General features: G+C 41.8%; 1 protein-coding gene across 6 annotated transcripts in view; it reads right to left on the minus strand.

The window, feature by feature from the left end:
- The window catches only part of Pphln1 (periphilin 1), a 90,929-nt gene that overhangs the window by 65,520 nt on the left and 636 nt on the right, over positions 1 to 24,773 (minus strand). For 2 of the 6 annotated variants that reach the window (XM_028752165.1, XM_028752164.1), the window contains exons 1-4: positions 24,358 to 24,447; positions 15,280 to 15,371; positions 7,059 to 7,265; positions 4,909 to 4,970 (exon numbers count right to left, since the gene is read on the minus strand). In XM_028752165.1, the coding sequence (XP_028607998.1) occupies positions 4,909 to 4,970; positions 7,059 to 7,265; positions 15,280 to 15,371; positions 24,358 to 24,427 (431 nt within the window). In that variant the 5' untranslated portion in view covers positions 24,428 to 24,447. Of the gene's footprint in view, positions 1 to 4,908; positions 4,971 to 7,058; positions 7,266 to 15,279; positions 15,372 to 24,357; positions 24,448 to 24,773 lie in introns of those variants that run through there. The other 4 variants (XM_028752168.1, XM_028752167.1, XM_028752166.1 and 1 more) reach the window with 3 other exon arrangements.

Raw genomic sequence — 24,773 nt, forward strand, 5'->3', positions numbered from 1 at the left:
CCCATGGCATCTCGAAATAGTTTGCTGCTGCCCTTATCACTCTTGCTACAGGAGCTGAGCATGAATACAGTGTAGACAAACCTAAGACCACCACTCGGAATAAGCAAACACGAGCTTATCCAGTCAACGGCCTTCTGCAGTTGCGGCTGACTATCTATTTTATACAGTCACTGGTGCTGAACGTCTGCAGACCCATCTGCTGCTCACTATTTCTTATTTCTCTTGCTTCTTTGGGGAAAGAGTCTGCTATAGATCTGAATGTTCTTGCAGCTTGTGTTTGCTAAATTGTAAGATTTAATCAACCACTGCTGCTGAGCAGTTTTATAGCTGATCCAGAGACAATCATATAGGTCACGGTGGTCACAGCACTACTCTGAATTAGCTACTCATTCAAGAAAGAGAATCTATTTGCTTCCTCTTGCTAGACAAGGTTCTGGTTATTGATAATGAGTTCCTTAGCTGAAGTATACCCAACTGTGTGAAGGAAGCTGCCATCTCTGCCTGTTCTATCACACTCTGGGATGTGGAGCAGCTAACTGGCCCTCCCACACTGTTCCCTCAGCTAGCTGGCCCTCCCACATTGTTCCCTCAGCTGATTGAGAACAGCAACTGACTGGCTTGGATCAAATGGATTTTAGTTTCTAATTCTGGAATCTATAGAATTGTGGCAGTTTAGTCTTTGCCATTGTGAAGGAAGGTCAAGATGACTTCGGCTGTCTCCTAGGGCTATCTCCCTCTCCTCCCTAGTACCCTGTAACCATTACATGTTGCTATGGCTAACAAGATCAATGAGGATGGGGGTGAGACAGCCTGGAAAGGAGAGGACCCCAGAGCCTGTGAAAGATCTGACTCAGAGCCCAACCCCATAATTTCTACTTCTAGGGTCCCTCCCATAATCCTATTGGGAGCTGTCTGTTTAAATAACTGTCTGTTGTTTGTACACCCACATCTGTGGCTGCTGCCTTGTGGTGTCATCAGTCAGCTCCCTCTCCAGTACTGGCTCCTCTTCTGCATCCTCACTACTTCCCTGGTGTTTGTCTATTGTCTCCCTCCCGTCTGCTGCTTTCCAGGACACACAATCCTTTGTCCACCCATGGAATGACCAGTCCCTCGCTTACGACCCCTGCCCCAGAATAATTTTCTCAGAGACTGGGGTTCTTTTCCCCTTAGAATTCATGAGAGAGAGGTAGCTTTTCTTACTGTGATAGATACATCTATTCTGGCTTACAATTTCAGGTATTAAGTTGGGGACATATACCTAGTGACTCATTTCATCAAGCAAAGCCCCATTTTATAGTTTCTAGCATGTTCCTAAACAGCACCAGCAACTAGGAACCATATGTTCAACATATTAAGCTGTGAGGGGCACTCCATAGCATCCTAGCCCCGAAAAGGCTCACGTCCATCCCAGAATATAAAATGTATTCCATTCATTTCTAAGAGCTTCCCTGTGGTCTTATTTTTTGTATGTTTTTTTTGGTTTTTTGTTTTGTTTTGTTTTGTTTTGTTTTGTGACGAAGTTTCACTATCTAGCCCTGGCTGGCCTAGAACTCAATATATAGATGAGGCTGGCCTCAAACTAAGAGACTGGACAGCCTCTGCCTCCTGGATTAAAGGAATCTACCACTATACATAGTTAAAACAGTTCTATCATTGTGCAAATGTCTAAGAGCAAAATCTCTTTTGAGACTCAAAGCAAACTCTTGTAAGCCGCTGTAAAATTCCAAAACACTTCCAAAATACAATGTGCCATGTGACTTTTCCTTTCTTTTCCCAAAGAAGTCACTGATAACCAATGAAAACCAAAATAAGGATTTACTGAGAACTCCAGTGACTTATAAGGCAACAACTGGGTTACCCCCAAAGCCCACTTTGGCAGCAGGGACTGGAGCTCCCTGCAGGACCCACAATCAGTTCTGCTGGGATAGTTTGGTTTGGCCTGCTACTGTTCATTGTATATATGTTAAGGGGAGTAGATTTGGTAGACCTTGCCACCTTCTGAGTTTCTTGGGCCTTGTATCAGTAGTTTTCTGAGGTTTATAAGCCTCCCTTCTCTCCGAGAAAGAAGTTTTAATTCAGAGAAAATAGCTAAGCAATACAATGGTAATAAGTAAATACCCATTCCAAAATGAATAAACAGAATAGCAAAGAACCAAACCAATGCAAGCCCTATCTTGTGGGCTGCCTATGGCCTTCTTGAACAAATGTTCCCCATTCCTAGCATCTCCAAATTCCTTAGATAGACTTCTCTCAGTGGCTTCAAACATTAACCTCTGGGGCAGATGCCAGCACTCTGGCCTAGCCATTCACTGCCTGACCTATGGTTTCCTCTGAAAGCTCAGTGGAAGTCTCTATGGAGACTTCCTGAAAGTCTTTACCTGTCTGAAGAATCAGTTATGTGGATCATACCAAGGTCAGCTACCAGCTTAACCAGTATCTGGACCTTCCACCCTATAGCAGCCTGAGTGCTGTAACATTTGAGCACAGGAAAATTCAACGGTGGGATTAACAACCTTACTTGGGCACTAGTTACGTAGCACGAAGAAAATAAAATAAGAAAGCAAGATGATTTCTAAGATGACCTAAGGCATTTTCCTTATTATCCAAGTATTTGTCTTTTTTTATTTTTTTTAAGTACTAAAGATGAAACCCATGGGCATCGTCTAAGAAAGTATTCTACCTGAGGCTAGAGAGGCTCATTGGTTAAGAGCACCTGATGCTCTTTGAGAGGGCCTGGATTCAGCTCCCAGAACTCACATGGCAGTCTGTAAGTCCAGTTGCAAGGGATCGGACTCCTTTTTCTGGCTTCTTGGGTATCAGGAACATACAACATATATACATACGGAAAACATTCATACAAATAAAAACAAATCTTGAAGAGAAGGAGGAAGAGGAAGAAGAGGAGGAGGAGGAGAGGAGGAAGCGGAAGAAGAAGAGGAGGAAGAGGACAGGAGGAAGACATGGTCCACCACTGAGTGGCATGCACACACCACAGCTGTTTTCTTTCTCATGGCTCAGATCTCTTCGGCAGCTTCACTCTGCTCAATCCCAGCTTTTTCATATACATTACCTGTTTTCTGGGCAAACTACAAATTTTTAAACACCTGACTATGTTTTTTTGCTAAAATTCTCACTGTAAACTTGGATATCAAGAGATCAGCAATAAACACACTCCAAACACCAGGCCGCCTTCAAATCTCTTCCAACATGTATTGGTTCAGCATGATTAAATTTGGCTGATACAAGGCCAGGCGGTGGTGGCGCAGGCCTTTAATCCCAGCACTTGGGAGGCAGAGGCAGGAGGATTTCTGAGTTCGAGAGTTCAAGGCTAGCCTGGTCTACAGAGTGAGTTCCAGGACAGCCAGGGCTACACAGAGAAACCTTGTCTGGAAAGAAAAAAAAAAAAATTGGCTGATACAGTCTCAGGTCATGATCAAGATGAGACACACAAGGTTTTGCTACAATGTAACATAAATGATTTACCTCTAGTGCAGTTACAGAGAGTAGCCACAATTCCACCTGAATCTAACAATGGACTTTCCTACACACTTGTTTGGATGTTCAGCTTCTGAGCTCTTGCCAGAACCATTATAAGCTCTACTTGCAGCACATGAAGCTGTTTCTGCAGCCATCCATTAGTCCTTCTAACAGACACTTCCACTGCCTTAGGAAGCCTGGCCACGTCAACACCCCACCATGTCCCACTCCCTGTGAGATTTCTATGACTGCAACAAATAGCTAAAAAACAGCAAATTAAAGGACCACAATTTTAGAGCTTTCAATCCATGGCTGGCTTGCTCTGTAACTTTGCTGTGGAGCATAGGTATAAGGAAAAAGGGAAAACAGCAAGCTTTAACATTAGTTAAATGGGATTAACAACATTACGTGGGTACTAGTTATATAGGAAGAAAACAGAATAAGGAAGTCTCAAGACAACAGAGATAAAACTTAAGGACTAATATCTGTTTCTCTAAACCTGCTTGCTCCTTTCCTGTTTTTCTGAAAATGAACACAGACAGCATGTAGCTGACTTGACTAGACACCTGAAATTTTCACCTTCTGTAACACTTGCTTATCTCTGGAAAAGTGCTCCTTTGGGGCAGAGATGAAAAGACAACCCAGGATGGTCACACAGACAAGATTGTCTTACTTAACAAGTATGCCTACATAAACTATGAAGTATGTCTCATGGGGATGGGCCTCTCTAAGCACTACCTCGAAGCCACAGCTGCGTGAGAATGAAAGGGCGTCCCTTTTTCTCCAGGTGCTGAGAATTTCTTGTTGAGGAAAGGTGAGTCGCCTTAAGCAGGTGAAGTAAAGCATCAGAGCAATGGGAGTATATGTGGAAGACTCACTTCCAGTAGCTATGAAGGCCAGTGACCTAACTTCTACTCAATGTAGCACTGACAACTGAGAGCCAAACTGTCACACCACGTAAGCCTACTGGGAGCATTTCCTGGTCAAATCACAGGTCCCAGTAACCTACACAGTGAAAGGAGATAACCAAGCCCCCAAAAGTTGTCCTTTACCCTACACCACAGCACATACATACCTCACCACACACAAATAAACACAGATCACCAGTGAAAATGCCTTATAACAGAAGACACTTTGTAAGGCTGAGTATTTTCAAAGGCTACTTCTGAAGAAATAAAAAAAAAAATTTACTTTCCAGTTAAGCAAAACACCTCGTAATTCAGACTTATTTTGAAATATTTTATCATCAAGCATAAAATGTCACCAAATGAGAAACATCAGTCATTAGCTACATCACAGTCAAAGAGGACATAATGCTTGCTTCTTTCCAATTCAAACCCTAATAAAGCTATTCGTTATGCATTGGATGGTACAGCCCCACAGCACAGATGACAGAGTCAAGAGTCAAAGCATTCATTTTTATCTACTTACCTGTAGTCAGGCTGCCGGCTTGTGGAATGATCGTCTCTTGACCATCTGTAGCTAGATTCATCCTGTAAAACCAAAAATCATAATTTGGGCTTTTGTCAGCCTCTTTTGAACAGCCTCTGAGGTAGAATTACAATGACAGTAAGATCACTTCCCTAGGGATGCCTGAGCTTCCAAAAGTGAGTAAATAAAGACACAAGTCACATCCACTTCCGCTACTAAACCCGACTGTGAAACTGTGGCACCACTTACCTGTATTCTAAAAACTGCGTCACTCCCTCACGAGACTCACAGACTCAGTGGCACAGATATGAGAACAGACACCACCACAGCTACTGGCTAGCTGAGTACGCACTGCTCAGCCTTCTCATTTTCCAAGCTCTCTCACCAATGTTCAGGTTCAAGCTCAAGGAAGAACTTAGTGCTTTTTCCATTTTGCTTACTTTCTTTTCTTTTTTTCACCACTCAATAAAGGCATAATTAGAAGCAATCTAGCAAGAATTATCTCTGATAAGCAGTATTATGATATGTGATACAAAATGTTAAGGGCCATAGGTATACCAGTTGTTTATGTAAAGAAAAAAAAGTTACCTAAAGTGTAAGAACAAACAAGCTTTTGTGTTAACATGGCTTTGTTTTGTGGTATTGAGGATTGGAGCGAAGGCTTCCTGATGCTCTGACTGCTGAACTGAGCCAGGGCAGACACGCTGGAGACAGGAGGGGCGCCTGTGCTGCTGCTGAACCTCACTCTGTGTCAGCTTTCAGACAACACTCACGCTCATGTCAAGACACCAGCCAGTGAAAACAAACAACTCCTCAGATGGACACAAGAGTGCTCATGAAACGGCAAGAATGCTCGTGTTGCGACCAAATCCTTTGTCCCTGAGACTACCTGGAGGACGGATAGTCCTCAGCACAGAAATGCTTCCTCCCAGCATCTAGACCCTCCCTAAAGGAGCAGCAATGCTCTATACATAAGCACAGTGAAGGCACCGCTGTAGGGAAGGACACTGCACAGCATACGTCAGCCACAGTCACCAGAAACCACTAGAAGGCTCATCACCACTTTAAATCGTCAGTCACAACTGTGACTGACCATAAGAACTGGAGGTCCATACAAACTAACCTCAGGAATCACTTACCTCCATCTCTTCAACTGCCAATTGAGGTCAAAGAGTACAGTGCTTAAATCTGCTACTGGTTACCACATTACATATTACAGAGAAGGGGGAAAAAGAAAAAGAGAAGACGAACAGTGTAGAAGAATATTGTAATTTGCAAGCTAGGACATAAGTGCCTCCAACCTGTCAATAAAAGTAATAAATTATGAAAACCTTAAATACTGTCTAGATTATCAAGAACACAATTAATCTAAGTAGCTAACATCTTAGTGTTTACTATCTGAAACATGGCTTTACTGCCCTCTATTCTCAAATAGTAAAGCTCTTAAAAGCAAACAGGCCTTAAGAATGCTAACAAAAAGTGAGGCAGTCAGCTTAAGCCCACCTCACCACAGGGGGTTTCATGCTACAATACAGCAATTATAAACACCAAGTGATAAGTGTTGACACTGGCTCACCACTGACTATCAGGTGTGAGTCTGCAAATCCTGTTTAACGTGAAAAGGTGAATGACGCATAGACTAGGTAGACAGCTCCATAGAGTGCTTATCGAGCGAGCACAAGGGAGGCCATGGCCTTGCTGCCCAGCACCACACAGAGCCAATCACACTGGAAGTAGTAATGTCATTCAGAGCTGTCTAGGATTCTCAACCACTATCCAGTATCACAAAACCCTTGACTACTAGTAGCCTCTGGAGCTACAGCGAGCAGCCAACAGCAGCTAACAGGAAGGGTAGCCAAGCTCTGAAAACCTAGCACTCCAGCACCCAGGAGGCTGAGACAGGACAGCAAGTGCCAGGCAGGCGGGACCTATACAGTGAGACCTTAGTACACAAAAGGGGAGTCAGGGTGGGGAAGGGGGCTGCAAATAAAATCAGGCCAAGCAACACAACAGAACACGAGCATCGGGATCTATTTTCACCTGAACATAAGCACCGTGATTCCACTTTATAGGCCTGCACATAAACTTTAGTTACATGGATTTTAAACTTGAAAGAAAGAACAATTAGTACACGGGGGAAATTTACATACTCCTCTGTGAGATGGGCCACTTCTTCGATCATGAGAAAAACTGCGGCCCTCGTCACATACTCGGCAATCAACATGACTGTAATATCTACTGTAGCCTCCTTCATCAGGTCTGGCTAGCAGGGGCGGTCTCTTGTCTAGCAGAGGTGGTCTCTTGTCTAGCAGAGGCGGTCTCTTTGGCACAACATTAACTACTCTATGGTAGCCATCCTAAAACAGACAAAAAGAAATATAGAGACATCACTAATTTCTCTATTTGGTTTTGGAAATGTTTCTTATAAGCACAGGAGTTCTTAACCATAATTCAACAGAGTAAATGTACAAACCAACAAAAATGCACCAATGAAAAGTGTGTCTATAACTAATAGTAACACCTTCATATAGATTAATGGAAATAAAATATTTCAATGAAAAACAACTTCAAACATTCACAATAACACACAACAATACACAATGACAATCATAAGAAAGGGGTGCTGGAGCACTTGCTGTTTTCTCAAAGGATCTAGGTTTAGTTCCCAGTACCCAGATGGTGGCTCACAACTGTCTGTAAAACCACCCCCGGAAAATATGACATCCTCTTCTGGCCCCTACGGGTACTGTATCCACATGGTGCATATACACGCAAGCAAAACACTTGTACACACAAAATTAAAACACATTAAATACTATAGAGTAAGTAAAGTCAGTCACTTTAACAACTACTGCACACGATAAGGTTACAGCAGTGATGTTCCTTACGACAGTGAGGACAGCACACTGTTTGGTCTACTTTGTTTATCTATTGAGAGTAGACACAGGCAGGGCTTGTGCCCATAAACCTGCAAACACGGATGAGTAGATACTGAACTAGAAAGAGCAAAAGAAAACATTCTGCTGTTTTTCCAGAAGCTCTGAGAGCTATCTTTAGCTTTTTACATTTGGACACAAAGTTAAAAGCTGATCTAAAATTAGAGCGAGTTTCCAAAGTTCTACATTCTTGATGATCTGACATACTTAGTAACTTGTTGGGGGTTGCAGAGATAGCCCAGTGGGAAAGGCACTGACTGCTCTCTCACAGGCTCCAGTCAGGTTCAACACCTGGTAGCTCACCGCAGTCCAGTTCCAGGCGACTGAAGCCCTCATGGCTTCCTGGCACACTGCATGCATATGCTGCACAAACTTATTACATACATGCAAAATACCCATACACATAAAAAATAAAATAATATTTTAGTCACTGAGAGGGATTTTGTGGGATCTGAGGAATCAGACAGAAAACAAAGTCTGTCTTATGTTAATGGCTAATATGAAATAGAACTATTAGGGTAAGATGTACAGAATGTATCATCATCTGGCCTAAGCTTCCTAAGGAACATTCACGACATATTTTTGTTTTGTTGAGGCATGTTCTCACTATGCAGTTCAGGATGGCCTCCACCACAGTCTTGTTTTTTGAGGCAGGGGTTTCATGCCATAGCCAAGGACGGCCTGGAACAGCAACAACTCCTGTCTTAGCCTCCTGAGTGCTTAGCATGCACACAATAAAGAAATCAATTTTAAAAGCAAGCCATTATCTTAATTTTCCATATATTCCAATTTTAAAAACTCTACTAAGAAACACATTTTCATTTTATAAAGTAAAAGCATAAACTAAATGGTTGAATAATTTGATACACAATTCTATATTATACTTTCCACACAAATATTAAATCTCATAATTAACTGGATACAAGTGAAATCATTTAGGACTTTTATTTCAAAGTGTTTCTTGAGATTAGGGTGGCATACAGTTGTAGAGCAGAGATTAGTATTCATAAGGCCCTGTATTAACCCCTAAACAAAACCCACCAATTTCTTAATGTATCATTAAGTATATATGTGCACTTATTTTAGCACTAAAACATGGTGGTTTTCATTTTTAACTTTTTTAATGTATGGTTTTAAGTTATGGCCACATGCTTGCCATAACTTGCATGTAGAAGTCAGAGGATAATTCAAGGCAGTTCTCCAAATCCACCATGTGCTTCCTGGAGGTGGATCGCAGGTAGTCAGGTTTGGTAGCAGTACTTTTACCCACTGAGCCACTGTGCCATCCTATAGAAAATGTTTTGTTTAAAATTAAAACGTTATGTAAGATCCTTCCTTAAACATCTTTATCCTTTAGAGACATAACAAATGTTTATTTATATTTGAAACATGAATAGTCGATTTACTTCAAAATAGCCTCCAAAAGGAAGCCAGTGATCAAGAGCTCGGGCTGCTATTCTAAAGAGCCTGGGCCCAATTCCTGGCACCTACATAGTAGCTCTCAACAGTCTCTATGTAACACGTATCCCAGGAGCTCCAACACCCTCTTCTGACTTTCTTAAGCACTGGGCATGCTCACAAGTGGTCACAGACATAAATGCAGACAAAACACTAATACACATAAAAGTTTTAAAATGAGACAGAACAACCTGGAAGAGAGGAAAATAGAAGAGTAAAACACAACTAACCAAAAGTAGATAATTGCTGCTTTCTTGACACATACTTTGGGAGTTGCTATCTTGTCTAGTTTTAAATACTTGATTTCTTTCTTTATAAAGAGCCAACACAAGCCAAGCATGGTTAGACATATGATATATATTATAAAATATGCTATAATTTATACACAGACACACACACTAATTGCTCACACAGCAATTGGGGTCAACACAGTGGTTCAGAGGGACATCAGACAACAGATCAAAATATTCTAGGTTGGCCCTACCCTCCAGATATATATCATTATAGAACTTGGCCAAAACTTTACAATTTTTATTTTCTGACAAGAGTCACAAAAGGATATTAAGGCCTCAAAATTCTGTCAGTCAAGAAATTCAAACATGCGGGCTGGAGAGATGGCTCAGTGGTTAAGAGCACTGACTGCACTTCCAGAGGTCCTGAGTTCAAATCCCAGCAACCACATGGTGGCTCACAAACATCTGTAATGAGATCTGATGCCCTCTTCTGGTGTGTCTGAAGACAGCTACAATGTATTCATATATAATAAATAAATAAATCTTAAAAAAAAAAAAAGAAATTCAAACATGCTATGTACACCTCCCATAGGACCCTTTGTCTATGGGAAAACCTATACTATCTCACCCATTCAGTCCCAGACTTCCCATGTCCTCCTCTAGGATCTAGCCTGGAGAGTACCCTGACCTCTTCATCCACACTTCTAGTATAATTTACCAAATTTAGTTGGGTCCTATGACATAGACTGGCATTCCCTGCCTTCACTGCAGAGATTGGGAGACCAGCATCATCCTCCTAGTCACACCCACAACTACACATTCCCACGTCATATCCAACCTTCCCACCCAGACCTATCAACCTCCACCCTCTCAGCTGGAACAGGAGACATCCTGTATACCACTCCAGTCCCTTCACCCTACCTGTCTACATTCCAGCCAAGCGACATTCAATCTCTAGACCCATGCCACCACAGCATCCTCTTCTCCACAGCCCTGCTCCTTCAATAACAGACTTAAAAATCTATATATAGCATGGAGACAAAGGAAGCCTACATGTCTAGATCTTGTCAGAGAAGATTAACAATATGACCGATCAAGACAGCATCTTCCCTCCAGAACTGACCAGTTCTGTAGAAAGACTTACCTATGGACTCCAGGACACTGAAATTAGAACAGACATAAGACACGTCGAAGAACTCAAGGAGTTTCAAGAAGACACAAGCAGCTCAGTGAGATGGAGGCGAAAGAGCTTAAGAAGAATAAAAACCTGAGTATTGCCCAAGATAAGGTTGTCAGAAATGATAAAGACAATCCAGGACAGAAAAATGGAATAATAAAGAATAAAAATACTGAAGAGGACTCAAGCTAAAATGAAAATGGAACTGAAAAAAAATCAACTAAAAAACTCAAAGTCTTACAATCTTAATCATCAGGACATAGACTATCAGAAGATAAAATAGAGCCTCTAGATCAAATAAGCAGGAGAGATGAATAACACATTAAAAACATAAAAGGAACACAGAAAATGTGGGACAGCAATAAAAAACAAACCTTTGGATTACAGGCATAGACGAGGTAGAAACTGTAAGCCAGCCCCATTTAAATGTTTGCCTTTTATGAGTTGCCTTGGTCATGGTGTCTGTTCACAGCAGTGAACCCTAACTAAGACAGTGCCTAATAACAAAGCAGAGCACAAGTTACAAAAGGACTGCTGGATGAACTTTCCCCGTGCGGACAAGGAAATTATCACCCAGATCAAGTCACTGAAGGAGCCTTGAAGAACAAGTCTTTCCTTGGGTTCCCTCCCAGTGTTTCTTCCCTTAATAACAACTGTCCTGGCTACTTTGACTTGTTTGAAATGTGTATATAAAGGAACTCTAGGAGACACACTGCTGAATCCAGCTTCTGGCCTTCGGTGCTGTGTTTGCAAAGTTCAAACACATTGCTGGATCCGGGCAGTAGGCCTCTTACTCTACCAGTGTATTGTTTAAACAGTTCAAACATTCTCCTGTTAGACATTCAGGCTGCCACCAACTTGATGCTCTAACCAAAGCTGCTTATAAACAAACACGCAATATGGTTTTAGTGTTAGAAGATCTCCACTTCACAAGCAAGGATTTAGAACTTTATTTACTCCTGTGTATATGTGTGTGCCTGGTAAATGGATGACACTTAAGTGCTGGTGCCAGAGGTCAGAGGTCATCCGGTATCCTGGAGCTGGAGTTACAGGTGGTTGTGAGCTGACTGACATGAGTCCTCCAGTCACCTGGATGAGTCCTCTGGAAGAGCAGTGAGTGCTCTTATCACGGAGCCATCTCTCCAGCCCCTTAGAACTGTATATACAGGGCAAGTTTTTAACTAAATCCAATGTTAGAAACAATAGTTGCACTTGCAATTTCTACTATTAAACACTTGTCTGCAAATTTCAATGTGTCCATTAAAGTAAGGCATGACTATAAAGTTACTTTCACGAGGTGGATAATGAAGCAGTTTTAACTCTTGGAAGGCTGATGGAGAAGGCAGCAGCAGCTTGTTTTTCCTGAACAGAAGTTAACACAGCAGGAAGAACCACCTGTGACTTTATCATTAACAGAAATCACTGGTATATTCAAATCAGGTGAGGTAGTTTGAATACGATGTCCTCAGTTGCAGGCATTTGAATGCTTAGTCTCCAGTTGGTGGTGCTCTGTGTGTGTGTGGGGGGGGGGGCTTAAAAGGTGTAACCTTATTGGAAGAGGTATGTCACTAGAGGTAAGTTTTGAGAGTTCAAAAGACTGCCATTTCTTCTCTCTGCTCTGTCCCTGCAATTAAAGATTTAGCTCTCAGCTCACTACTCCAGCCACTATGTCTGCCAACTTCTCTGCCATTATCGATCTTAGATACTTCTGGTACTGTAAGCTGAAACAAACCTTTGTATAAATTGCCTCGACCATGGTGGTTTCTCAGAGAAACCAAACCTGTGTGGACAGGTTATGGCCATCTGTCTACACATTTGGAATGTTATACTCATCACCAACTCTAGCAAACCCCTTCCAAGAGCTCTTGATAATTAGCCACCTACTGCTATAGCTTAGACCTCCTGTAGGGGGTCATCTTGTGTCAATCAATAAGAAGCCTACGACCTATAAGAAAGTAGAATAGGAAGTAGGATCTCCAGCAGAGAGAGGGGGAACTATGGGGAAAAGTCAAGCATGGGAAGAACCCACACTCAAGCCCACCCCACCAGCCTCAGAAGCAGCTGGACTTATGAGAGGTAACAAACCACATGGCAGACATAGACTAGAAACGAGTTGTGGTGAGTTACAAGCTAGTTGGCAAACAGACCTAGCTTATGGCCTAGCTATTTATTCATAACAAGGCTCCGAGTCACTATTCCAGAACTTGGGCCTGGGTGAAAAGCCTACAGTCACACAGTTACATTATCCCATTAAAGCACTAGGTCTTATTATATGCTGGGATAAAACACAAAATGCATAGTACCTGATGGGAAGTCTTCATGTCACTGGGAACATGTTTTCAATGAAGATGGTGGCACCCACCACCTGCCCTTTTCCTCCCCTTTCCTTTTTTTTTTTGAGGTGTTTGCGGATCAGTTCAGGGGACCAGGAATGTTAGGCAAGCACTAACTACGTAACATCCTCAACCCTTCAATTCTGATTCTCAGACTAACACTCTGTGACCACTCAACACACTTAACATCAACTATGCATCCATTCTAGAAAAATCTGTGCTCCAAAACACCAATTGCCTATCCTTCCATCAAAAGGATGGCCTTAGACCACAAGCCATTATCCTGTGTTCCCCACTCTCATTTCTTTTAAACCACTTCCCCTCTCAGTTTTTCTCTTCCTGATGAGATCGTTTTACCATACATTACCTTAATGATCCTAAATCAGACTTTTCAATATCAGCCTGGGCCAGTCATGCATCTAGTAATCTTAAGTCAATACAACCTGCTTTACATATCCATAAATTAAGCTACTCAGTTTTACACACACACACACACACACATCTTTCAGATTAATACCCAGCTGGTAAAATAAAGTTCCTATTCAAGAGATGTATTCTTGGTGGGAAACAGAATTTAAAAACATTTTGGGGGGTCTAGAGAGATGGCTCAGCGGTTAAGAGCACCAGCTGCTCTCCCTGAGGTCCTGAGTTCAATTTCCAGCAACCACATGGTGGCTCATAAGCATCTGTGATGGGATCCGGCGCCCTCTTCTGGAGTGTCTGGGGACAGCTCTGGTCTTATACACATACACTTATATACATAGAATAAATAAATCTTTTAAAAAAAAACATTTTTGGAAGGTATCCCACAGCTATCTGACACTTAACATGCTTTATCTTTTTAATCCTTCTATGCAAATCATAAAATAACTTTATCAAGTTAAAAAAAATAATTAGAAATAGTCTCTAAAACAACCTGGGAAGCAATGACCTTCCTAATGTAATGAATGGGCTTCCTAGGTTTATTTTTCCTTTCTACCTTAAATCATTTTTCTATGAATCTCTATAATTCAGGACAATGAATGCCAACCTTAAAGATGACACTTCTCATCTAAGTGAGGTACAGCTTCACTGTACAAGTACATTATATACAAGTAATATACTGCTAGCTAGGCCTGGCTGCACAGTCCTATAAGCTCCCTGAAAGGCTGAGGCAGGAGGATCACAAGGGCAAGGCCTGCGTAGGTCTCAGAATAGTTTAAGATAAAACTAGGTAATTTAGTAAGACTTTGTCTCAAAGTAAGAAAGGAAACAAAGAAGGCGTGGCAGTGGATTAGTGGTCAGGTACTTGCCCAGCGTGAGGAAAGCCCTGAATTCAACCCCCAGGATTCCCACCACACACACAAATCCTTAACACTATAAATAAAACCTCTCGACAGGTAAACAAACATTTACGCCTTTTGTGGTAGACAAAACATCCACATAACATTCTACCCAATGTTCAAGATGAGTCTGTGCAGAAGATTAAGGGATTCTTGACCTCCAAACCTCCCCTTAATTCTCCATGTACATCTCCAGTCACTGAATAAATCCTGAGCTTCTGCTACAGATAGGACTACATACAGGACTACATACAGGACATAAAGTTACCAAGAACATTAAGAGTCTAGCTCAGAAGCCCCAACTCTCAGAATTATCTGTCTCACCTATAGGCTGCCTGACCACGCACAGGCAATCAGAAGTGCTCACTAGGATATCCACATGCTTCTGCCCCAGAAAGACTCCTGTAAAATGACATCTCTGGGTACACTGTCATATTAATTCATAACTTTTTAATTTTAATATAATTTTTGTTGTTGTAGACTGGACTAGAACTTGCTATGCAGACCAGACTTGCCTTGAATTCAGAGACCCACCTGCCTCTGCCTCCCAAATGCTGAAATTACCTCCCAAGTGACACCATGCCAGGCTCAATTGGTAAACATTAAGGTGACAAAGTGACAGCAGCCACAAGTAGAAGCAGATATTCAACAGTTCTTTGTTATCACATAGTATAATGTTAACAAAAAATTTCCTCCACCAACTAAATTCAATTCAAATTCTTTCTCCTAAAAACTTAAGTGTAAAATACAAATTTTGCTTTTTACTTAAATAAATTATTGTACATTTTCTGGCTTTTAAAAGCTGAGTTTGATCTATATTTCCAGCTAGGCTGGTAAACTGACACTGGAAGATGCTGGAGAAGGCACAACAACAGCAAGCTTTGAGCTTTCCCCAACGCTGCAGTGACTTACACTGGAATGGCTCCGGGGAGGCACTCGATCTCTCGGAAGTCGTTCGTAGTCATAGCGTCCCTCAGACCACATTTCATCTCTTGTGGAAGCCGCTAAAAAGAAACAAACAATTCTGGGTTTTCTTTGTCAGCAAGAAAAAGACAATAAAAAAGCAAACGCCTGCCAAGACACCCAGGAAGGTGAGCGAGGAGGGAGGAAACAGTATGTCCCTCAACTAGATCTATACATACGTGTACCTGTACTGCACACACCAAGTCCTACCTTCCTTCTAGTTCAAATGTTATTTACAGGTTCAATAAAACTTTTCCCACTAAACATCCTATGAACCACAGTTTCTTCGTTGTCAACCCATTTTAAACCAGAAAAGATTGCATTTGATGAATAGTTTGAAAAGTGGGCCAATATGCCTACTCCAATTAAGGTTGACCTAAATTTATGATATAGCCAAAGCTGGCCTTTCCATAGCAGTCTTGTCTCAGCCTTCCAGAGTACTAGGATTACAGGTATATCCTAGCATGCAATGCTGCAGTTTGACTTTGTTCATTGTTTAAATTTTGTATTAATGTATTTGTATATGTGTACATCATGTGTAAGCAGGTTTATATGCACATCCATATCTCAGAACGTGTGTCAAAGTCAGAGGACAGTGCAGGAGAGTGTTCTATTGTGGGGTACAAGAGTTCGAATTCAGGGCATCAGTCTTGATGAAGTGGCTTTGCTGACTAGGCCATCTCACAAGCCCTCTGGTTTTGGTTTGGTTTTTCTGGCCTTAAACTACTAACCCTCCTGCCACGGCATCCCAAGTGGCAAGTTATAGTAGTATACTACAACAATATTCAAAAGACATTCTGAATATGTATTAAAATATCTGATGATGAGCTAGTCGGTAGTGTGACACACCTTTAATCCCAGCACTCAGGAGGCAGAAGCAGGAAGATCTCTTGAGTTTGAGGCTAGCCTTGTCTACAGGATGAGATCTAGGGCAGCCAGAGCTACACAGAGAAACCCTGTCTCAAAACAGAGGAGAGGAAAGGAAGGGAGGGGAGAGGAGGAGGGAGGGGAGGGGAGGGGAGGGGGAGGGGAGGGGAGAAGAACAGACCTATGTTAAAGGAACAGGCTGAAGGGTAATAGAGGACAACACATTCCTCTAGTCTTTGCATGCCCAAGCATACACATATAACACACATACATACATACACATAAAAAAAAACCTTTTTTAATTTTTAAAAGTACTCTAGAATAATTCTCTGCATCACAACAAAGCACAGAACAGAATTAGAATTCAATATGAAAAGTGCAAACTTCCTTTAGAAGTATGCCAATAATTGATTCCAAAATGTAACCTCACTCTTATGAACCCAGGATATAAGGAATATAGTCTGTGGGTCTGAGTCCAGAAGGGAGATAAGCTCTGCTTACAACACTCCACTGAGATACCCCAAGTCCTGTGTACCGTCAGCTGAGAGCTGGGACTGAGCTGGTATTGCTAGTGAAAGTCACAGGAATTTGATAAAACAAACTCAGTTAATGACCTTGTACCCAACAAGACATGTTTTTAATCCAAAATCAAAATGATACAATCCTTTTCATGTTATCCAAATTGCTTGTCCCACAGTTTAGGAAACAGAGTAACTGCATTATGATCCAGACAGCTTCCAATCACCTTCACGCTTTCTCACCTCTCCTCGCACATCCTTTCATCTTTTACTCTCACCTAGATACTCTGATTGCCAACTAGAGTTAACAAAGAGAAAACTCCCACTTAAGCTCATAGTCCGGATGAGCAGTAGGCACTTGCATTGGCGGTTCCATTAGAACGCTCTCAGTAACTGCCTCAGCTTTCACCTGAGGACTTTAATGTCACTCAACCATATCCTGCAGGCTTGGTTTCTTCACAACACAAATCATCACAAGTATGGTATGAATTATCTGCAATCACACGTTGCACCTTAGTTAGGGTTACTATTACTGATATCTCCATAAGATCAGGCTGTAGGCAAACCTGTAGGGCATTATCTTAAATTAGTAAATCAAGGGGGAGTGCCTAGCACATTAAGGGTGGGGCCATCCCTGGGCTGGTGGTCCTGGGCCCTATAAGAAAGCCAGCTGAGCAAGCCAGTAAGCAGCACTCCTCCATGGTCTCTGCATCAGCTCCTCCCTCCAAGTCCCTCCCTGCTTGAGTTCCTGTCCTGATTTCCTTCAGTGATAAACAGTGATGTGGTAGAACAAGTTAAATTAGCCCCCATGCCCCATCCCCAATGCTTTGGTCATGGCATTTCATCACATCACTATTCTAGAAACAGGAGGTAGAACCACTACGATGTTCATTAAGGTCAACAATCTGCACAAAGAATGTGATCAGTAACTCAACCAAATTTATCGTGTCAAGAAAACAGTCCCTCAAACTGTGCATGGTGGGCATGCCTTTAATCCCAGCACTCAGGAGGCAGAAGCAGGTGGATCTGAGCCTAATCTACAAAGAGAGTTCCAGGACAGCTGGGCTGTTACAGAGTAAACTGGAGAGAGAGAGAGAGAGAGAGAGAGAGAGAGAGAGAGAGAGAGAGAGAGAGAGAGAGAGAGAGAGTGAGAGAGAGATAGAGAGAGAGAGAGAGAGAGAGAGAGAGAGAGAGAGAGAGAGAGAGAGAGAGAGGCAGAGAGAGGCTGTCCTATCAATAAATGATTGAGCATCTCCTTCCAGCCTAGCTTTGCTCTAAGGAGTACCTCTGACTCAACACTTTCTCAGAGACTCATCTCAATCCTGTCTTCTGCTTTGATCAGTAAAGCCCATGAGGCAGGTACCCAGAGTCAGGTCAGAAACTTGAGTAATCTCAACACTGGTCACACCTAAACTTCTACTCCTCAACAAAGCACAAGAACTAACTCCCATTACTTTAACCTCTCCCCAGGGGATCTCTGCACCATCTAGCACAAGATTCAGCCTAAATGCCAACCTTTCTTATATTTTCCCAAAAAAATCATCTAGTCTTTCTCTGTCCCCTTCAAGACAATGTACTATGGGAACTACTAGACATTCCCACGTCCTGCTGACTCTCTCTCCTCCTTCCTCCTCATCCTCCCGCTGCAAACACAATGATTAAACACCAATACTGCTCCTCTGCTTTAGCAGAGGGAATGTATTTTTTATCAACAAGTAGTTCATATGACTCCCAGGAGTCTAAGTCCTAGGAATTGATTTGGAAAACTTCTTGTGAGACAGTTAACTATGCTTCTTAAAAAGCACAGCCATGCTGTTCAAAGCCGTCAACACAACTTCACTTTTAACACAAAGTACAGATGAGAAACTTTTAAATCCAGCATCCCCATGTGAATTTCAATTGCTGGACACCAGCATTAGCCAAGAATTTTAAGAAACAACACTATCCAGGTCCTACCTTTTCAGAGTCCTCAAAATGCCCTTGGGAAGATTTAACTGCTTTCTGATCTTAAGGTCATCTCGGGCCAAGATCCGCAGATTAAAGGAAAGCAAGCTGACTCCTGAAATCAACACTGAAACACTAAGGAGACGTTAAGGGCTGACCTGAAGCTAAAGTTGTCAGGCTGCTTCTAGCAGAATGTTTAAATTTCAAACAACTAAACCAAAATCACTTTTTAGAATAAAATTTAAGTCTTTGAAAAAAAAACTGCACTGATCCCAACTAGACAGTCAAAACAGCAAAACCTCAACTAGAACTCTGTGTTGGTTGGCACTCAAGAGTAGTCTGTGTGGATGGTGTGGATGTGGTGAGGTCCCCTCTAATCTCAGCTCTGAATTTGAGTCCAGACTCCAAAGTGAGAGCTAATGTAAAAAAGAGTATGCTAGGGGAGAAAACTTTTAAGAAAGCTAAAACAAAAACACAAAACCAAAAAGCCTAGTTGATTAACTAGAACTCCGAGTGGTGACTCCAGTGAAGACAACAGAGGACAGTAGATTCCAGGAACAGGCAAAGGCATTAGGAATGATTCAAAAGGGCCTGAGAAAGACCTGACCAAAGGCGACCACAAAGCAATGGGAAATAAACCCACTTAGCCGGGTAGCTGGCAAATTTTCAGGGTAGCTGGCAAATTTTCATTTGCTCTCCTAAATGCAAGAATTTGGGTAACAAGTTTTCAACATTTAAACTCTTTATCCGCACTATCCTAATGATGGAGACACAATCTCCTGCTTCTACATAAAAACCATGAAGATTTCAAGACCTGAAATTCCAGAGTTGAGCCTGGAGTCCCGTCCCAACCCTTTCTAACTATCACATAAGAAGCAAGCATACAGAGAGAACAGGTTCCAGGACATCAAATGATGAAGTAAAATCCAGACAAGACAGACAAGACATTCAGTACAGGCTGTTAACCCTGGGTACAAAGGGGAAAGGATGTCCTTTCAGAAGGTTAGAGAAGGCATGAGCAGAATACCATGGATTGCTTTCATAGCAAATTACATAGTTTAGGCATGGAGAAGTGTGAGACAGTTTCACTAAGTAGCCCTGGTTGGCTTGGGTCTCATTATGCACACCCTGCAACTCCCACAGCTTAGCACCTTTAAAGTACCTCACTCTGTACATTGTAGGCCAGGTGTGGTAGTGTACGTCTGTATTCCAAGAACTCCAGGAGCAGAGGGAGGAGACACATGTTTAAAGCCAGTTTTCCTATGTGGCCAATCTCAAGCAGCCTGGGGGATATATATACATACATACATATATATATATATATATATATGTATATATATATGTGTATATATATCTATATACATACATATATATGTATGTATATATATATCTCCCTGTCTCAAGGAACAGGCAAACCCCAAAATAACTTAGTTGAGACTTAAAGAGTGGTTACTGGGAGCCAAGGAGACTAGTGGGAGGAGAAAAGGATAGAGAGAGGCTAATGAACAGGGACACGGTTATACAGTTAGGTAGGGCAAGAAGTCCTGGTGTTCCCTTGTATAGCAGAATGATTATGGACAATAGTCACTTCACTTCAAAAGCTCTACAAAAATTTTGAAAGATATGGTATTTGAGGTAAAATGTTTATCCTGACCCAAAATTATGAAATATATACATGTATTGTATTAGATGATACACCACTGCTACATATATTCTGTGTGATTTTCTACCTAAGTTAAAAAAACAGTTGGGGCTGGAGAAATGGGGCTCAGCTATTAAGAGTACTGTTTTTGCTCTTGTAAAGGACCCAAGGTTCCACTGCACCCACATGGTAGTTAACATTCTATTACCACAGTTCCAGGAGCCTATTGATGCCTTCCGAGTTCTGTGAGCAACAGGTGTGTGGTATATATGTGCAAAACACTCATACACATAAAACAATAAAATCTTTAATAAACAAAATTTTTAAATAGTGTAAATGAAAGATTGTGCCCTCCCTCTGAAAGGCTCACTGATTAGAGCATTGCTAATAATAGAGGCTGGAATATTGCATGTTGAGTCAAATGACATGGTATTTATACCTTTAACAGTCTCTGAGTCTTGATTCTTCAAGTGTCCTATAATACAGTTATCCAGGATTAAAGATATTTGTTATGTTTGTTTGTTTGTTTGTTTGGAATAGAGTTTCTCTGTGTAGCCCTGGCTATCCTGGAACTGGCTCTAGAAATCAAGCTGGCCTAGAACTCAGAGGTACACCTGCCTCTGCCTAAGTGCTAGGATTAAAGGTGTGCTCCACCACTGCCCAGCACAAATAGTTATTTTTAAAATATCGATTTAATTCATATTTTACTTGTGAAGTTTACAGGTGAGATAGCTCATCAAGTAAAAGCATTTGCTATCAAACTACTGACTGGAGGTCAATCCCCAAAGGCACATATAACAGACTTTGACTTTCTCATACTCACAAATAAAATGTAACTAAAAGATGAAAAATTAAAATATAAAGAATATCAGAGCCGGGCGGTGGTGGCGCACGCCTTTAATCCCAGCACTTGGGAGGCAGAGGCAGGAGGATTTCTGAGTTCGAGGCCAGCCTGGTCTACAGAGTGAGTTCCAGGACAGCCCGGGCTACACAGAGAAACCCTGTCTCGAAAAACCAAAAAAAAAACAAAACAAAAAAAAAACAAAAAAAAGAAAATGCCTCCATAAAATGGGGCCATAGGCAAAAAGAATATCAGAGTGACTCCAAGTTCCCTGTCTGACCAGTAAGATAAAAATATCAGTCTAGGGCTGGAGAGATGGCTTAGTGGTTAAGAGCACTGAGTGCTCTTCCAGAGGCCTTAGAGTTCAATCTCCAGCAACCACATGGTGACTCATCGCCATCTGTGATGGGATCTGTTGTCTTCTTCTGGTGTGTCTGAAGACAACTACAGTGTACTCATATGAATAAAGTAAATAGATCTTTTTTAAAAAATAGTGTAAGAATAGAGAAGGTTGTGTAAATACCTTTGCAGCATGCCAGACTTAAGAGCAGTAAGTTATAACAGTCTAGATACAAAACACCAAACTTTACAAAGAATTAGATCTAACCATTCCATGAGATTATAAAGAATCAAATTCACCCTAAATAAACCAACCACCAAAATTTAGAGAATAATTTGTTTACATACTCCAAATGTAAAATAAAACTAATTCATAGGGTACAAAAATTGTAAATATAGTGAGACAAAGTTAACCTAGTTTTTGAACGATGTAATTTCAGCTGGTTTAAATTACATTTCCCTTCATCCGCCACCTTCACTCTGTGAACTGTTCTCGATTTTAATCTTAGGGAGATTACTGGTATTCTATGTCATGTGGCATCACACTCAGAGGAAAGGTAAAGGGGTCAAACCGGGATCCTAACAGGATCCAGGAGTGAATTCCTTGATGGCTGTCAGAGCTTTCTCCTGAACACTGCTCTCCAGCAGATCTATGTCAGATCCTAAGAAGGAATAACTGGAAACATTACTAATACTTAATAAGCAATATGTGGCCTTCACAGGCACAAATGTAATGCATGACAACGGGAACTAAAGCTCTCTCTCTGCGTTACACTGAACCTCCAGAAACACCGACTAACCTATCAGAATGCCCCGGGCTGTAGAGATCGGAATGTCAAGCCTGAAGCCTAATTCCAGCTTACCTCAGGCTAGCTTAGCCCTCTAATAAGACATTCCTTTCCCATCTCTGGGTTTGACCCAACAAGCCTTGTGACTAACAGGAACCATCTGACATACCACTGGCTTTCCACCAACCAAAAGGCTCAGAGTGTTGTCAGATACCAATCAGGCTAAGGACAATAGCTGAGATTTCCCCCATTGCTGTAATGAGCCTGGCTACCTGATGTTTCTAACAACTTACTTTAAAATGCCTTAAATTATTAATTTCTCCGACGTTACTATAAAGACGTTATGAAACCGTTACGTAAGGACATGGAATTATTTGCAGTAACTGGAATCTGTGTTCCCAGACCACATGAACTAGCACCTGGCTCCAGAATAAACGCTAAACCACAATGAGGTGTTTTCGTGTCCACATGTTTAAATTGTTTGTTTTGGAAATCCCACTGTATTGCATTACATACTTAGGAAGAAAAGTTTGACTGTCCATGGCATGTGGTAAAATTATATGAGCAAACAATGCCAGACATTTACCTGTGTCTTAATATTTATGAATCCAAGCCCTCACATCTGTATGGGGCTTAAGATCTTAACTAATGAGTGTGCTTTCCCTACATACCCTCCATCTCACAGAAAATGAAGAGTCAACCACTTGCTAGTGTATATTCATGATGAGACGCTTCCTTAATCAAGTGTCTTAGTTAAACCTAAGTCCAACCTTCTCTACCCTCCATGGTCTCTGGTAATTTTCTCACCTAACCTATTCCAGGCAAAAAGCATTATCTTTGCCTCAAGCCCCACACTGGCTAGCTTGGATTTCTCTTTCAATTTCAATATTCACTTTCGATTTCCATCCATACCCATGGCACAGTTCACAAAGCTGTACTCTCCACATCATCAGACTGTCCCAAAATTTTAAAAATAATCTAAAATTAGTAGTTAACAGGCAACGTGTGGCTTATCTGAAAAACACTTAAAAAAAAAAATCTGAGACCAGCGAGTGGGAGTCAAAGGTAGTTGGATCTCTTGAGTTTAAGGCCAGCTTGGTCTACAAAGTGAGTTCTAGGACAGCCAGGGACTACACAGAGAAAAGGCTGAGATACAAGGGGATTGTGTTTACTAACAGTACTTGAGCTGGGTATGGTACACACGTTTAATCACCTGAGAGAAGCTGAAGCAGGCAGATCTCTGTTTAATTTGAGACAATCTACCTCACACAAGGGGGGAGGGGATGGTACTTGAACTATTTCTTGAATAGACTGCATGACCTAGCAACACTGAGACCATTCCTCACAAACCACCCATTTGTTGTACGTAAGTAGCTGGTGACCAGATCCTGCCACTCACTGACTACCTTAACCTCTAAAACAGCTAACAGCAGCATTCCAAAGATAAACAAAACAAACACGCCCTCCCTCAGCGCTTAATTTAAATGTAAAGATGAAAGACACCAGCAGGAAACAATTGACTCCTGCTAGAGGGCACTTAAGAGAACCCTAACTTGGGGAGGTTAGGGAAAGACTACTCAAAAATAGAGCTCGGCTAAGCCTGAGGAAGGCCAGAGGCAAAAGAAGACAATCACTAGTTCTAGCCCCTGCTTGGGGGTGGGGTGGGGAATGGAAATTATATTAATAGAAAGAGGTAGAAGGCAGGGAAATCACGGGATCAAAAGGAAAAATGAGAACGAATATTGAAAGAAAAAAAATTAAGGAAATGCAATCAATTTGATACAGCTGGAGCAACGACACCCAATCTTAAAACCCAGACACAAAATCTGGACACCCAATCTTAAAACCCCAGACGTCAGAAAGAGTTCAATTTAAAGGTGAAAGCAACAGCTTCGTTAGCGTCAGAAAACCAAAGACGGTTTCAAAACAAGGCTAAATAGGTGTTTGCTAAGCAGACAAAATATGATTCCAGGGAGCACAGATGATGCGCTCAGGGGTGAACTAAGGAAGGAGAAGCAGTGGTACCCCAAATTGGGAGGAAGCACAAAGAGTTAATGCTCAAATAATTAGAAGACCAAAGGGGCTTACATCTTGGGCGATAACCAAGCACAACCGGAATGTGAAGCCTGGTGCTTTGGGCTGGCCACAAGTTTGCCATGAGAATTAGTCCCAGTGGTCCCTTGGTGGACGCCAAAGAATTAATGCCTCTCAAAACTCAGCTGCGCCCTGGGTGGATTGCACTTCGTCCCTCCGCTTCAGTCAGGATTGATTGTGCAGGCTCCACGACAGGCTCTGGGCTCCGGGATGCTGACACGCAGGTTCCCAGGGAGTAGTTACAGGCCTGGTCTGTATGTGCTGGCGGGTAGAAGTTAAGTTTAAACTACCATGCATTACTTCCTGACTTCTCTGTAGAAATGACGAGTTCTTAAAGAATAATCAGTGTAGCCGGGCGGTGATGGTGCACGCCTTTTATCCCAGCATTCTGGAGGCGAGGCAGGTGGACC

The sequence above is a fragment of the Grammomys surdaster genome, unplaced genomic scaffold (genome assembly GCF_004785775.1).
Source record: "Grammomys surdaster isolate TR1022 unplaced genomic scaffold, NIH_TR_1.0 125878, whole genome shotgun sequence".
NCBI classification, from domain to species: Eukaryota; Metazoa; Chordata; class Mammalia; order Rodentia; family Muridae; genus Grammomys; species Grammomys surdaster.